The sequence below is a fragment of the Oreochromis aureus genome, linkage group 14 (assembly GCF_013358895.1).
Source record: "Oreochromis aureus strain Israel breed Guangdong linkage group 14, ZZ_aureus, whole genome shotgun sequence".
In the NCBI taxonomy this organism is placed as follows: domain Eukaryota; kingdom Metazoa; phylum Chordata; class Actinopteri; order Cichliformes; family Cichlidae; genus Oreochromis; species Oreochromis aureus.
The window spans coordinates 38026503-38043161 of NC_052955.1; the positions used below are offsets into that span (position 1 = coordinate 38026503).

At 40.6% G+C, this 16659-nt stretch overlaps 1 protein-coding gene across 1 annotated transcript in view; it reads left to right on the forward strand.

Annotated features, from left to right (window-relative positions):
• The first annotated feature begins 1894 nt into the window (after positions 1-1894).
• Positions 1895-16659, forward strand: part of sez6b (seizure related 6 homolog b) — a 173944-nt gene continuing 159179 nt past the window's right edge. The window contains exons 1-3 of the mRNA XM_039622408.1: positions 1895-1913; positions 3908-4432; positions 15844-15977. Of these exons, the coding sequence (XP_039478342.1) occupies positions 1895-1913; positions 3908-4432; positions 15844-15977 (678 nt within the window). The remainder of the gene's footprint in view (positions 1914-3907; positions 4433-15843; positions 15978-16659) is intronic.

Genomic DNA, 16659 nt, shown 5'->3' on the forward strand with positions numbered 1-16659 from the left:
TTGGTTGACATGACATGGTACACTTGAACGCCAATAGGGAAGGGGTGTTTTTTTCCTTTTTCACTCTCAAGCGGAGAGTGTTTGCTAGCGCTGTCCTTAGAAAACGCAGTTTTTACCGTTTCTTCCCGCTGTAAACACTACTGTTTTGTTCAGGAAAAAAACATTGCGTGTATTTTTTTAATCACAATTCTGGATAGGCCTTTACTGGGCCTATTGACACAATTTAAAAACTGGTATATAGTTTGAGGTCCGCACTTTCGACCCAAGTTGAAATAGAGATTCTGGGTCGCTGCATCTTGTTGCCGTGTCGTCTTCAATTGGTCTTGTGATTTTGACGCACCGGCGAGTCCCCAGAGGGTTAATAGTACCACAGGCCTTAAAATGGAAGCAATTTAACCAATCCTTTAAAAAACCATCCCATATGGAAAAGAAATAGAAAAAAACTTATAAAAGACTTAAAAGACATAAGATGTGGCCTACTTCAAATAGTGAATCATAGGCTTATATGATTTACTCATGAAAGTGGCCACTTTCTCATTACATTCATATATTGTTTTAGTAAGTATTCAAAACATACAAGTTTCATTTATATAACTTTTCAAGGGATCTTTTATCTGTTTTCACTCTTGTATGCTTTTCATACAAGTTTCACACAAGACAGATACAAACTTTATAAGATTTATATATATCTTTTCCATATGGGATCACTTGACCTAACTGTCTTAGCTAACTATAGGTCAGCAACATTTCATGTCAAAAATTCTTAAAAGAGTAGTTGTATAAAAGCTAAGTGATCCTCTGCAGAGGAATGGTTCATCTCAAGAGTTTTAGTCATGTTTTGGAAACTCAACACAGTATGGAAATAGTATTTGTAACAGTTATCATCTTCTTATGGCCTTTGACATACTTATCCAGCTACACCTCAGTTCAGCTTTTGATACTGCTGACCATAATATTTTATTACAGAGATCAGAGTTTGCCATAGACATTAAAGTTATTGTGCAGCAGTGGTTTGAATCATATCTATATATTTATAAATATATATGTGTATATATATATATATATATATATATACAAAATATATACAAAATATTGATTTTAGGTTGGCATATACCCGTCAGTATACTTATGTATTTTTATAGATTTCAAATCCTTCTGTATCTGTAATATTCCAATGCACAACTAAATTTTTTTAAATAATTGCCCAAATAAAACACAAGCATATCCATTACATTATAGACTTTGTAGCAGCAAGCTGCAGATGTTCAGTCAGTTGACTTAAGATTCTTTATTTTCCTTTATTTTCTTTGTTACTTTCAAATCTACTCAATTGTGTGCAAAGAGCTGTGCACATGTTTGACAAGTGAGTTGCAGGGAGGAAAGTGGCACAGCTACAATAAAGCCTGATTGTTTGAGGCAGATAGCTATTAGCTGGCAGAGAGTGGGAGTTATTATGGTGGAAATGAAGCATTGTTAAGGAAACATAAGACTTCCCTCAGTGGATGATAGCCTCCTGAAGTGGTCTCAGATTAGATCTCACAGGTGCACTTGGGAGGGCAGCACTAATCATTACATTGGGAGAATTATAGCGGCTCATCAAATCTCCTCAGGAACGAACATTAAGGCTTATTACGAGGATGATAGCGAGGGTAGAATCCACTAATGTGAACAATTTATGAGAACTCTTTGGGTTGTACAGTTGGGCTTTTTAAAAGAACTTTCCCATTTGCCAATTGACTCACTACACTAATGCACTGCTCCACATAAATAAGTGTTGAGAGCAAGTCTGACTTAATAGCTTTAAAAAATGGTATGAATTTGCAGTCATATATGAATAAATGTTATTGTCTCCATCCAAAAGCATGTGACGGGCCCTCGCTGCCTGGATGTCAGGATGCACCGCTTTGGACAGAGTAAAGACATAAAGAGGGGGACTGCATTTCAGTTTAATTCTGCGATATGAAGTTAAGCTATCAAAATCACTGCACCTTTGTGAAATAAAACATGTTTACAATTACAATTACACAGCATTTTGAAATTGTCTTACAGAACATTTGAGCCATGAATAGTCTTTTTGTCTTTTTCTGACTGTAGAGATCATACAAATGTAATCATTTGCATCGTTTAATCATTTAATCATTGTGCTTACACACCCATAGCCAAGAAATCTAGTATAGGGAAATTCCATTAACTCTGTTTCCCTGGGTCGTTTCCCATGTGTTATGGATAAATCTTCTTTTTTTCGGTGCCAGTACTGGTTTTATTTTGTTGTATTTATCCGTGACACCTTAAAGGCCAGTCTGTGAAAATATTGTTGGACATAAACCGGTCCGTGGTGCAAAAAAGGTTGGGGACCGCTGGTCTAAGGAGTTTTGAAAGAAAGCGACTGGACTTCTTTGAGTTTCTTGAAGACATTTCACTTCTCATAGGAGAAGCTTCTTCAGTTCTTCTCTACATCACACATGTTGACCAAGGTGGTGAGCAGGAGGAAAGCTTAATCTTTGAAGCTTGTTTACTTGCTAATAGTAGCTGTGTTTCCATACAAAGCACAGCTGGCAACTGATCTCAGAGCAGCGAAAGCTAAACCAGTGACAGCTTGCCTAGCACACTTGCCTCACATGAATTTATTATGAAAGACCGGAGGTTTATTCACAATGTGCACGCAGAATATCTCTTTGACATTTCCAGGGAGAGATTGCCAGGGAGATTCCTCTACTCAGTCACCTACTAATTGGAAGGTTAGTGGTTTGACCCCCATCTGCTCCAGTCTGCATGCCAAATATCCTTGGGCAGGAACTCCAGTTTGCTCTCTGATGCTTCGATCAGATGCGTGTGAATACCATTTAGTTCGATCATGCTACTACTCACTTGTGTCAATTAGCCAGACTTGTTTCAGAGAAGCATGTAGTCCAGCAGAATATTCCTTTTACAACATAACAAAAAAATTGAAGTTCACACTATAAAAGTAAACTAAGTAAAACAAAATAAAAAAAACTGTACAAAACAGTCAACACATAATAAGAAATGAAAACATGCGAATCACAAACTGAATATTCTACCTTTTAAACCACCTTCTCCAAAGTAAAATATTTACAACAGAACCATATAACAGCACTGAAATAATAGCACAAAACCTTGTTCCATCTTTGAAGGGAATTAATAAAAGTTGCTATAAGGGTTAAATCCATCATGTCTTTATAATGTTAGTCTTGATTTTAACCCCCTGAGACTCATTTTTTCATTTCTTCTACATATTTGGATTATTTGGACCTTGCAATTATAAAAACTATGCACTATCATTGTTTTTTTGTTTTTTTTAAGTTGATATCATACGAGGACAACAATGGGTGTATTTACCACAAAATAAAGTCACCATTGTTTAATAAAATATGAAGCACTTCATTAAGAAGAATTATCTGTAAGGTGCAAAAACTAAGAATGCAATGTTCCTATATGAGGATGCAATGTCTCAAGAGGCTAAGATGTAAAATAGGCAGTGAAAAAATATAAATGATTTAAATCATTTTCATCTCTTTTTTCAGTAAGTCTAAACTTTTAAATCAATGCCCCCAAAATAAAAATTAATAACTAACACTTTCTTTTACTGTCAAACAAAATGTTTGACAGTAAAAGAAAGTGTTATTTTATGATGTTATGGCTTTTATTATTAGTAGAATATTTTCTTTTTTATTCTTTGGCTCAAAGGCTTTCATTTGCACCATTCTCAGTCACTAACCATCTGACATTGGTGCTAGAAGTGTCATAATGGCTGTGGATGGAGAGGTTCAGAACTAGAGCAACAAGCAGGAAAGTAAAGCGTGGAATTCCTGCATCTACTTGGCCAAGTGATGATTAAGTCTGTGATATGAAACACCATCCATCTATGATTTTCTGTCATTCTCTGCAGCCTTTGCCTCTGAGGATAGTCTCTCCATCACTCCTGGGGGCATTCCCAACCTTTACCCTACCACCCAGGACACAGACAGGAGGCTCCCTGTGGTCACCACTGCACCGCCAATCAACATCCTGAATCATCACCCACTCTACCGGAACCCGCCCCAACACCAGGCCCACCCAGGCCCTCGTGGTCAGGCAAAGTACCTTGAAGACAGTGGAGGATCAAGCTCTCAGATTTCCACATCACCATCCAGGAGAACACTGGATAACAGCGATGAAAGGATTTCAGATGAGACTCCTGAAAGCTCCAACATGCAAGCAACCCTTTCCATACATGCATTAGCAACAACTTCTCTCTCCAGTGCACTTCTTCCAGTTACCAGCAGGGTTTTGAAAGGCCCAAAACATTCTACCATTATCACCTCCAGTGATACTGCTGCAAGGGAAAAGGGTGCAGGGGCAGGAAGTGATGAAGAGGAGACAACCACCACCACTATCACAACCACCACCATCATCACCACCATGCAGAGTCCAGGTAAGAATAGATCTTATAATAGTTCTTTAAATATACCTCTTTGCATAAAAATAATGGGGGTTAAGAGTGCAGACATTTATGAAGTGTTGTGTCAGTTAAACTGTCATCAAGTCAGCAAGTAAACAGAAAGACTTTAGGTTTTTGTGTGAGCGATTTAATTGACTATGAAAAATGTTTTGATTAGCTGGTTCATAATAGTTTATTAATGTAGAAATATGAAAGCATTAACAAAGGGCCTCTAAACAACAATGTTATACTTTTCATAAACAAATGCTAATTTATATCTAAAGAAATATAGTTCTGTATAGTGGTAACATTCATATAGCGTTCTTCTAAGCACTTTAAATTACAAACCACATTTATACATACTTTTTTACAGGTCTTTATTCTATAAACTTTAGGCACTTCATCTCCTTCATTTCCATGGCTAGTTTAGAGACCACAGTTAACCTGAACTTGCATTACCTTCAACTGCAGGAAATCTAAAGGGAGGAAACCCAGAGGGAAAGAAAGGCTAGACAAATGAGAATATGCAAACTTCCTACAGAAAGGCACCAGCTGGGAACCTTAGGAAGGAATCTGCTAGCTAAGGTGACAGTGCTAACCATTACACCCCTGTGCACCCTGTAGCTTTTCAGTGAGTCCGCACCCCAAATATTTAGAGCAGAGCCCCACATATTTCTGGTCCTTAAAGATAATTTGAAGTGTCAGAGGAAAAGGGAGAGAATCTGCGCTGTACAATTGAAGTGCTCTCTGTCTCACTCTCCCTTTGGAATCAAGCTTAGACAGGACTGAGTAAAGAATTAACTCACATTTAAATTGAGATATTTATTCTTTCTATTAAAACATTACCAGTGCTGTTGAATAATAATTTATGTATCTTATGTTCAGAAGCAGTAACAATGTACATATGTCGGTTTCTGCTATGTAGCCTGCTTATTCAATCTGTAAAACCTCTAGTTTATATTTACTGCAAATATATTGGAACCACAGCAGCTCATAGCAATCTGCAACCAGTCTGTAATTAAAAAACAAAAACAAAACATTTTTCAAAACTCACACCCACACACAAACACACCTTTTACCCTTTTTACTGTTACACCTTAAAAATTAATAGTCTAAATATTTATAATTGATAATTCTTCCAAATTCAAACACCACAGTCTCTTATATCTCTTACTTTATCAGTTGATTTTGTTATCTCTTTTGTTGACACTCATGATGACTTCAAGCTCTCAGCTAATATCTTCTCTGTTTGCATTTCTTATGACTGTACTGCCATGGGACTGAAATAAATTACAACAGCATCATTGCATCACTAACCCTTAATCAAGAGGTCCAAACAGGGACCACAGCAGAACAACCCAGAGACTCTCTGTTATGAAGAGAGTGGATGGGGAAAATAAATATCAGGCTGTTAATTTCTTCTTGACTTTTCAGGTCAGGAAGAGCAAAGTGGGAGTAGCTTGATTAATCAGCTCATCTGTGTGCAAGGTAATAACAGAGCAAAGCACTGACAGACAAACCCTGCTCCGAGACAGACATTCAGGCACAAAATTGTAATTCAGCAATAATGCTGGAGTGGACACTCCCTGAAGGGAAGTACCAAGGGGACACAGAGAGGATGTTCTTCTTCATAAAGAAGCACTTCAGCAAAAGTTTACTTTTTAGCTTAGAGACGGATGAAGGCGGTGGAGCAGAAAGCTCCCGAAGGCCACTAAGAAATGATCTGTCCTCAGCTGTCCATCACGGAGCTCAGCTGCTTCGAAAGGCAGCCAGAGACAGACATCTTACAGTGAAGACAAGAAAAGATCTTTAGAGTATTCTCTACATTTTCTAAACAACACTAATGATTATTTAAACCTTTTATTAAATTGTGAAGTACAAAAACAGAGCTTTTCTCTATTTCGTAATAATAAGGCGAATCTGTTATTAATAAAAGATAACTTAAGATATAAGTTTAATTAATACATAAATGTTAAATGTAATTTGAGTAGTGGAAATTACTGTTCTGAGCTTTGTGTGTGTGTGTGTGTGTGTGTGTGTGTGTGTGTGTGTGTGTGTGTGTGTGTGTGTGTGTGTGCACATGAGCCAGCTTCAACCTTGGCAGTTTTGTGTGTTCTGGAGGAAAGGATGAAGACAAAAACGGTGTTGCCAACTCATTAAACACATAATCCTAAATCAGAAAAAGAGCATTAAGTATTGTTATTGTTAAACACAGAACCATCATTTCTATGTGATTTTAACCGAGGGTTAATTATATACTGACTGTTGCATATAAATAATATATATATTATTTATATATATCATGTCTAATATACTCCGGGTCGGGGATGAGTTCCTGCCCCAAGTGGAGGAGTTCAAGTCTCGGGGTCTTGTTCGCGAGTGACGGGAGAAGGGAGCCGGAGATCGACAGACGGATTGGTGCTGCGGCTGCAGTGATGCGGACGCTGCACCGGTCCGTCGTGGTGAAGAGGGAGCTGAGTGTAAAAGCGAAGCTCTCAATTTACCGGTCGATCTACGTCCCTACCCTCACCTATGGCCACGAGCTGTGGGTAGTGACCGAAAGAACGAGATCGCGGATACAAGCGGCAGAAATGAGCTTCCTCCGAAGGGTGGCTGGCCTCTCCCTTAGAGATAGGGTGAGAAGTTCGGCCATCCGGGAGGGGCTCAGAGTAGAGCCGCTGCTCCTCCACATCGAAAGGAGCCAGTTGAGGTGGTTCGGGCATCTGACAAGGATGCCTCCTGGGCGCCTCCTGGGTGAGGTGTTCCGGGCATGTCCCACCGGGAGGAGGCCCCAGGGCAGACCCAGGACACGCTGGAGAGATTATATCTCTCGGCTGGCCTGGGAACGCCTTGGTGTTCCCTCGGATAAGCTGGAGGAGGTGGCTGGGGAGAGGGAGGTCTGGGCTTCTCTGCTTAGGCTGCTGCCCCCCCCGCGACCCAGCCTCGGATAAAGCGGATGAAGATGGATGGATGGATGGATGTCTAATATATTTATTTATAGTGATAATGAAAACTTCCTCTGGTTGCCCAGCTGCTTTCTCATTGGATGATTAAAATCAACTGGGAACAAGGGGATGCATGCATCTTTTGGCCTGGCTATGCTCACCCTCCCAACCTCCCTCTCTCTAGTCCAGGCTACTAAAATCATGCCATAAATAACAAATGCCATGTGAGCTACCATTAACAAGTGGGATTGATAGGATTTGACCTGCAAGGCCACTCAGGTTTTTTTTATTATAGTGTTAGCAGGGAAAACACCTGAATGATTTAGTGGTAGTTACTACTGGGCGAGTCCCCTCACCCACATTGGCCCCAGCGAACTCTGCATTATCCACTGGGTAAGACTTATATGATCAGAGATTAGGACCTTTGAATCAGAGAGCCAAAATCAACATCCTGTATAGGGCTTTCTTGTGGGCCTACAGATCGACACCTGAACAGGTGGACCACGGTCTTATGAAATACTTAAATAAATATAATCTGACCAACAAGATAAAAGTCCTCTGATTTTGCTTTAACTCTTCCCTCGATCTATCTGACAGAAAACAACAGACCAGGGCAGAGAACCCATACAGAAGCATGATGATAACAATCACACATTGATTATAACATTGCAGTCTAAACCATTTAAATCTCTTCTTTTATCCATGTACTAATTTGCTTTTCTGAAGCCACCAAAGCGTAAGCCTTCTGCCACTTTGCTACAGCTACAAATTCTGTCTATAAACAGTCCAACAGGAATGAGTCCAACTTATTGCCAGCAATGCAGACCAAACTCTTGCAATGAATGTACATGGGCTAAATAGCTTGTAACAAAGGGCCAGACACCCATATTCGTGTAGCCTTCTCCAGGTCCAAAAAATACATTTAGATTGGTTGGGCAAACTTCCATGCACACTAGAACATCTTTGAGAGGATAAAGAAAAGGTCCAGCATTCCTTAATCCGGGACAAAAGCACGATTGAATATAAAAACAAAATCTTAGAGAGGTAGAGCTTTTCAGAAGTAAACTGGGCAGAGATTTACCAATCTGCAAAAAAAAACTACAAATACAAATTGTGGATCATCTGCAGTACATAACCTTATCAAAAGTTTCAGAAAATCTGGAGAAAATTCTGATACAAGGGACAAGGCCAAAAATCTGTATTGGATCACCCTGATCTTTATGCCCTCAGGCGGTGTTGCATGAAAAACAGGCATGATTCTATCATGGAAATCACTACATGGACTCAGGAACACTAAGAAATGATCATATATGAACACAGTTTGCCATGCAATCCATAACTGCAGTTAAAGCTCTATCATGGAATGAACAAGCTAAATGGGAACCTGATATAGAAGCACTGCTATCTTCTCAGTTAAGCTCAATTAAAACTGATCATGGCAAACTGGGCAAATTAGGAATTGGGAATCCTTTTCTGTCATCAGAAAAATTGAAATTGTTTTAACAATATCAGTGTTATTTGCTTTATGCACATAATGAGTTCAGATCAGTAGCGTCTGTATTGGTTGGAGTGATTGATTGATTGACTGATCAACAGGTCTTAAAATAATTATTTACCCCACTGTAATTATTTACTAGACTTCCCTGGTGAAGGCACAGTCTCCTCGACACGCTCACAGCTGTAGGAAAGAGAAATCATGTAAATGTATTTGCTCGGGTGAAAATCACCCAGCGATAGTGTTCTAGAGTTAAGCAGCTGGGGATTGGACTCCCAAGGGTCAACCCCACATAGCCCACACAATGTGTTTACACATGGCCCACATACTGCAAAGAATGACAGCCCTTTGCAGGCCCAGATCTGGTTTTCCAGAGGTAATTCAATTCAATTCAATTCAATTTTATTTATATAGCGCCAAATCACAACAAAAGTCGCCTCAAGGCGCTTTATATTGTACAGTAGATAGCACAATAATAAATACAGAGAAAACCCAACAATCATATGACCCCTATGAGCAAGCACTTTGGCGACAGTGGGAAGGAAAAACTCCCTTTAACAGGAAGAAACCTCCGGCAGAACCAGGCTCAGGGAGGCGGCCATCTGCTGCGACGGTTGGGGTGAAAGAAGGAAAACAGGATGAAAGACATGCTGTGGAAGAGAGACAGAGATTAATAACAGATATGATTCGATGCAGAGAGGTCTATTAGCACATAGTGAGTGAGAAAGGTGACTGGAAGGGAAAACTCAATGCATCATGGGAATCCCGGCAGCCTACGTCTATTGCAGCATAACTAAGGGAGGATTCAGGGTCACCTGGTCCAGCCCTAACTATATGCTTTAGCAAAAGGAAAGTTTTAAGCCTAATCTTGAAAGTAGAGATAGTGTCTGTCTCCCGAATCCAAACTGGAAGTTGGTTCCACAGAAGAGGGCCTGAAAACTGAAGGCTCTGCCTCCTCCCATTCTACTACTTTAAATACTCTAGGAACAACAAGTAGGCCTGCAGTGCAAGAGCGAAGTGCTCTAATAGGGTGATATGGTACTACAAGGTCATTAAGATAAGATGGGGCCTGATTATTTAAGACCTTGTATGTGAGGAGCAGGATTTTGAATTCAATTCTGGATTTAACAGGAAGCCAATGAAGGAAGCCAAAACAGGAGAAATATGCTCTCTCTTTCTAGTCCCTGTCAGTACTCTTGCTGCAGCATTTTGGATTAGCTGAAGGCTTTTCAGCGAGTTTTTAGGACATCCTGATAATAGTGAATTACAGTAGTCCAGCCTGGAAGTAATACATGCATGAACTAGTTTTTCAGCATCACTCTGAGACAGGATATTTCTAATTTTAGAGATGTTGCGCAAATGGAAGAAAGCAGTCTTACATATTTGTTTAATATGTGCGTTGAAGGACATGTCCTGGTCAAAAATGACTCAAGGTTTCTCACAGTGTTACTGGAGGCCAAGGTAATGCCATCCAGAGTAAGAATCTGCTTAGATACCATATTTCTAAGATTTTCAGGGCCGAGTACAATAACCTCAGTTTTATCTGAATTAAGAAGCAGAAAGTTAGCGGCCATCCAGGTCTTTATGTCTTTAAGACATTCCTGCAGTTTAACTAATTGGTGTGTGTTACCTGGCTTCATGGATAGATAGAGCTGCGTGTCATCTGCATAGCAGTGAAAATTTATGCTATGTCTTCTAATGATGTTGCCTAGGGAAGCATGTATAATGTAAATAGAATTGGTCCTAGCACTGAACCCTGTGGAACACCATAATTGACCTTAGTGTCTGAAGAGGACTCTCCATTTACATGTACAAATTGGAGTCTATTAGATAGACATGATACAAACCACTGCAGTGCAGTACCTGTAATACCTACAGCATGTTCTAATCGCTCTAATAGGATATTATGGTCAACAGTATCGAATGCAGCACTGAGGTCTAGCAGGACAAGCACAGAGATGAGTCCACTGTCAGAGGCCATAAGAAGATCATTTGTAACCTTCACTAAAGCTGTTTCTGTGCTGTGCTGAGCTCTGAAACCTGACTGAAACGCTTCAAATAAGCCATTCCTCTGCAGATGATCAGTTAGCTGTTTGACAACTACTCTTTCAAGGATTTTTGATATGAAAGGAAGGTTGGAGATTGGCCTATAATTAGCTAAGACAGCTGGGTCTAGAGATGGCTTTTTGAGTAAAGGTTTAACTACAGCCACCTTGAAGGCCTGTGGTACATAGCCGATTATTAGAGATAGGTTGATCATATTTAAGATTGAAGCATTAATTAATGGCAGGACTTCTTTGAGCAGTTTTGTAGGAATGGGGTCTAAAAGACACGTTGATGGTTTGGAGGAATTAATTATTGAAGTTAACTCAGAAAGATCAATTGGAGAAAAGAGTCTAACTTAACATTGATGGTACTAAGAGTAGCTGTAGATGATATTACATCTGTGGGATGATTATTGGTAATTTTTTCTCTAATGATAAAAATTTTATTTGTGAAGAAGTTCATGAAGTCATTACTAGTTAACGTTAAAGGGATGGTTGGCTCAGTAGAGCTCTGACTTTTTGTCAGCCTGGCTACAGTGCTGAAGAGAAACCTGGGGTTGTTCTTATTTTCTTCAATCAGTGACGAATAGTAAGATGTTCTGGCTTTGCGGAGGGCTTTCTTATAAAGCAGCAAACTATTTCTCCAGGCTAAATGATGATCCTCTAAATTTGTGACACGCCATTTCCTCTCCAGCTTACGAGTTATCTGCTTTAGGCTACGTGTTTGAGAATTATACCACGGAGTCAGGGACTTTGGATTTGAGGCCTTAGTTTTCACAGGAGCTACAGTATCCAGAGTCGCATGCGTAGTGAGGAGGTAAAATTATTAACAAGATAATCGACCTCTGTTGGAGTAGCGTTCAGATAGCTGCTCTGCTCTATGTTGGTACAGGGCATTGAAGATGATAACAGTGGGTGGATTATATTCTTAAACTTAGTTACAGCACTTTCAGAAAGACATCTACTTTGATAAAGTCTACTCTCCACTGCTGTGTAATCAATTATTGTAAATGTAAATGTTATCAGGAAATGATCAGACAGCAGAGGGTTTTCAGGAAACACTGTTAAATGTTCAGTTTCTATGCCATATGTTAAAACAAGATCTAGAGTGTGATTAAAGTGGTGGGTGGGTTCTTTTACATTTTGAGAGAAGCCAATTGAGTCTAATAACAGATTAAATGCCATGTTGAGGCTGTCATTTTAGCATCTACATGGATGTTAAAATCACCCACAATAATTATTTTATCTGAGCTGAGCACTAAATCAGATAAAAAGTCTGAGAAATCAGAGAGAAACTCTGTGTAAGGCCCAGGTGGACGATAGATGATAACAAGTAAGACTGGTTTCTGAGTTTTACAGCTGGGGTGGACAAGGTTAAGCATCAGGCTTTCAAATGAATTAAAAGTCTGTCTTGGTCTTTCGTTAATTAATAGGCTGGTGTGAAAAATTGCTGCCACACCGCCCCTCGGCCTGTGCTTCGAGATTTCTGGTAGTTAGAATGACTCGGGGTGTTGATTCATTTAAACTAACATACTCATCCGGCTGCAACCAGGTTTCTGTAAGGCAGAGTAAATCGATTTGTTGATCAATTATTAAGTCATGTACTAACAGAGACTTGGAGGAGAGAGACCTAATATTTAATAATCCACATTTCACTGTTTTACTCTTTGGTTCAGATGTGGATACTGTATTGTTCTTTCTTTGTGATTTTTATGTTTAAGTTGTTTATTGCTGGTTTTGGTTTGTTTTTGTCTTTTGGGAGCTGACACAGTCTCAATGGAGATGGGTTTTGGGGGTAGCAGGAGGAGAGAAGCTGCAGAGAGGCGTGTAAGACTGCAACTCTGCTTCCTGGTCCCAACTCTGGATAGTCATATTTTGGGGGTTTAATAAATTTGTCCATATTTCTAGAAATGAGAGCTGCTCCGTCCAAAGTGGGATGGATGCCGTCTCTCCTAACAAGACCAGGTTTCCTCCAGAAGGTTTGCCAATTATCTATGAAGCCCACATCGTTTCTGGGACACCACTCAGACAGCCAGCAATTTAAGGAGAACATGCGGCTAAACATGTCACTCCTGGTCTGATTGGGGAGGGACCAGAGAAACTACAGAGTCCGACATTGTTTTGGCAAAGTTACACACCGATTCAATATTGATTTTAGTGACCTCCGATTGGCGTAACGGGTGTCATTACTGCCGACGTGAATTATGATCTTACTGTATTTACGTTTACCCTTAGCCAGCAGTTTTAAATTTCCTTCAATGTCGCCTGCTCTGGCCCCTGGAAGACAATTGACTATGGTTGCCGGTGTCTCTAGCTTCACATGTCTGAGAACAGAATCACCAATTACCAGAGTTTGACCCCGGCGGTGTGTCGCCGAGTGGGGAAAAACAGTTGAACACATGAACAGGTTGGTGGTGTACCTGGGGCTTCAGTTTAAGACTATGCTTCCTCCTCACCGTCACCCAGCCGCCTCTTTCCCCAGCTGCTTGGGGTCTGCCGGGGAACAGCTAGCGGGGCCTCACGCTATCTTCGGCTGCACCAGCTACAGGGGCCCTGGCTAGCTACGGGTGAATGAAGGGTGCGGCCGAGTCTCCAATTCAGTAATCCTGGCCTCCAGAGCTGCAAATATGCTACATTTATTACAGGTATCATTACTGCTAAAGGAGGCCGAGGAGTAACTAAACATCTGACACAATGAGCAGGAAAGTGCAGGAGGGACAGGTGAAGTAGCCATGGTGCTAACGAGTCGGCTACGAGCTAAGCTAAGCTAGCGAAACAGTAAAGAGACAGTGAGTGAATACTTTGGCTATAAATTAGGTAGTGAGTACACAGAAAGGGTGATTCAGATGAAGCACGTTAAGATTATACTATGAAAAAGGGATGTATCAAAAGATTTAAATTAAATTGCTAAGCAGAAAAGCTACTCAGAAACACCACTGTGTTTGAGCAGGAACAGGAAGTGATACTATACCACAGAGCGAGCGAACACCAAGTGACAGCGCCACCAAGAGTCAGATCCCAAACAGGTAATCAGGTAATCCACACATGGGCCAGCACAAGGCCAGTTGCAGACACATTGGTGGTCCCGTGCTGGCCCATGTGTGGATTACCTCTGGCAAACTTGATGTGGGACACCAAAGGGCCGTCATTCTTTGCGATATGTGGGCCATGTGTAAGTTGTGTGCAGCCACGGGCCAGTTGCAGACACACTGCTGGCCCTGTGCTGGTCCAGAACAGTTTCAGCTCTGGCCCCAGATGTCAGCCTAATGTGTACCTTAATCAAGCCATGTAATAACAACATGTGCTGGAACATAATAGTGCAAAAGTAACATGACAAAACTCTGTTCAGACAGTAATCTCCTCGATTACTTAAAGTCCTCCATACAACATGCCATATTCACACACTTTCCTCTAAACTGAGTGCTTCCTGACTACATTTACACACATTCAGACTTTTGACATGCAGACTGGAAGAGCCAGGGATCGAACCACTAACTTTCTGATCAGTGGGTGACCTGCTCTACCCCCCGAGCTACAGCCACGCAGTGTTCAACGTGAGTAAACCACTAGATTTTGGATAAAGTGTACACTCACAAACCTGTCAAACCTGCATTTGAAACATTGGCTACCATAGCAGTATAGTATTGCGGCATACACCCTGCCATGACACCAGTCAGTCAGAAGTGCCAGCTTGATGCCGGATCCGGGCCAGACCTGTTTTCAATGAGCCTGGGCCACATAAACCAAACCACAATCGGGCCAGATGTGGCATGCCATCACATAAACAGTGCCATCTACGCCAGGCCTGGCCCACATCTGGATGACATACCACTTACCATGCCAGAAGTCAGCCAGCAGTGCCGGGTTTGACACCAGATCCAGCCCAGTCCTGTCTGCTATGTGGGACCCTGTCCACAATACAATGGACCTCTATAGCTCTTCCTGCAGGTGCTGGGCAGTGTCTCATGAAATTAAGGCCTGTCCACCAGGCCTGAGACGTATTCCTTGTTCTTTATTGGAGTCAGGTCTCCATCATCAAAATTGCACATAGTCTGGCATCTCACCCAGGAACAACTTAACTAGTGGGACAATTATGACCTTCTAGTTTCTCCCAGGACATGCAAATCCTCCCAGGGATTTGCACACTGGACACACTGGAGAGATTAGGTTTGTTAACTGGCTTGGGAACACCTTAGAGTGCCCCCATAATAGCTGGTGGAGCTGGATGTGGTGAGGAGGGTTCAGGCATCTCTGCTTAGACTGCTGTCCCCTGCTATCTTTACTGGGATAAGTGGCAGAAGACAGATAGATGGATACTCTAACTAAGCACTCGAAGCACTGTTTACTACAAACCAATTCACATACACTCAGTCCAAGCACTTTTTAATTATCATTCACCTGCATTGTGGGTAATGGCAGATAAGCCTTATACAAATAATACATCCAGATACAGATCAAACATTAAAGTAAGTTGATATCTGTGTCAGACTGACTGTTATAACAATAGAATCGTTAAACTATCAATAGTTGATACTGTGGTCTCAAGATACATTGAACATAATCAATATTTTCCTTAACTGCAGTTGGAAAGGTCTGTTCCATTTTAAACATCGTTCAAAATTTTACCCAGAATTAAAACATAGTATCATTTTGGGATCTTCTGTTTGTAGAAAGTATTGACATTACATAAAGTGTCTTAACAGACTCAAACCCTATTATTATAATCTGTAAGGGAAGATAAGGTAACAGGGTTATTGGTCATTATTACTATAACAAAAACATAATGAGGGGACCATCTGCATTGAGAGCAACTTTTGTTTTGAATGGAGTTTTGAATCTATTTTGAATGTAGGTTCGTGTTCCTGCTTCCACACTGTTTCTATCAGTGTTATTGTTATTCTGCTGTGGTTGTTCCTGCAGTTCCCTGCCAGCTGAACCTGACTGGTCCAGAAGGCTACATCGAGGCTCCACCACACACCAATTCTGCTTTTTACTCTACAACTGACTGCAACTATATCGTCACTGTCTATACGGGCTATGGAGTGGAGGTCCAGGTAAGAAAAAGTTATGAGGTAGCTTACTGGATAAGCCTGATGTTAAATACTTTTGCTCAGCATACGAACTACTACAATAAATTACGTTAATGGAAAATTACATACTTAGTTAGGGCTGTTCGATATAACGATATATATCGGATGACGATATAAAAACGTCTATCGTTTCATTTTACGCTATCGTTTGTTTCGTGGTGTCGCAAAATAAACTGTTTACGGCAATATTTTTTCATTATTTTGATGGTCACTGTAGTGGCTATGTTAATTTCCTAAAGTTCTCTCTTTCTCTTATATTTAATATAACCACACTACAGACGGACAAGCGCTTGTTTTTATGCGTTGTGGTTAGCAACAACGATGGTAAAACCACCTCGTGTCCGCTTGTTTATTTTTCACATAAACCTTTCACAATAAAGCTCAAGATCCTGTTGAGACTTTTCAAAATAAACTGAATCACGTGAAAGATGCAGAGTATTTACGGATGAGAAGCAAAAAAAGAGCCGTCAGGTGCTAAAAAATAAACCTTAGACTCAAACGTTAGAACAGGCTTTTCCCCGCAGCACGCTGTGTAATAAATACTCACAAAGAAAACGGCGGCCGTTACAACCTATGTCTAAAAATGTATCGTTTCATGCATCAGTTAAAACACTCGACTCCAGGTACGCGACACCCAGCTGGAAAC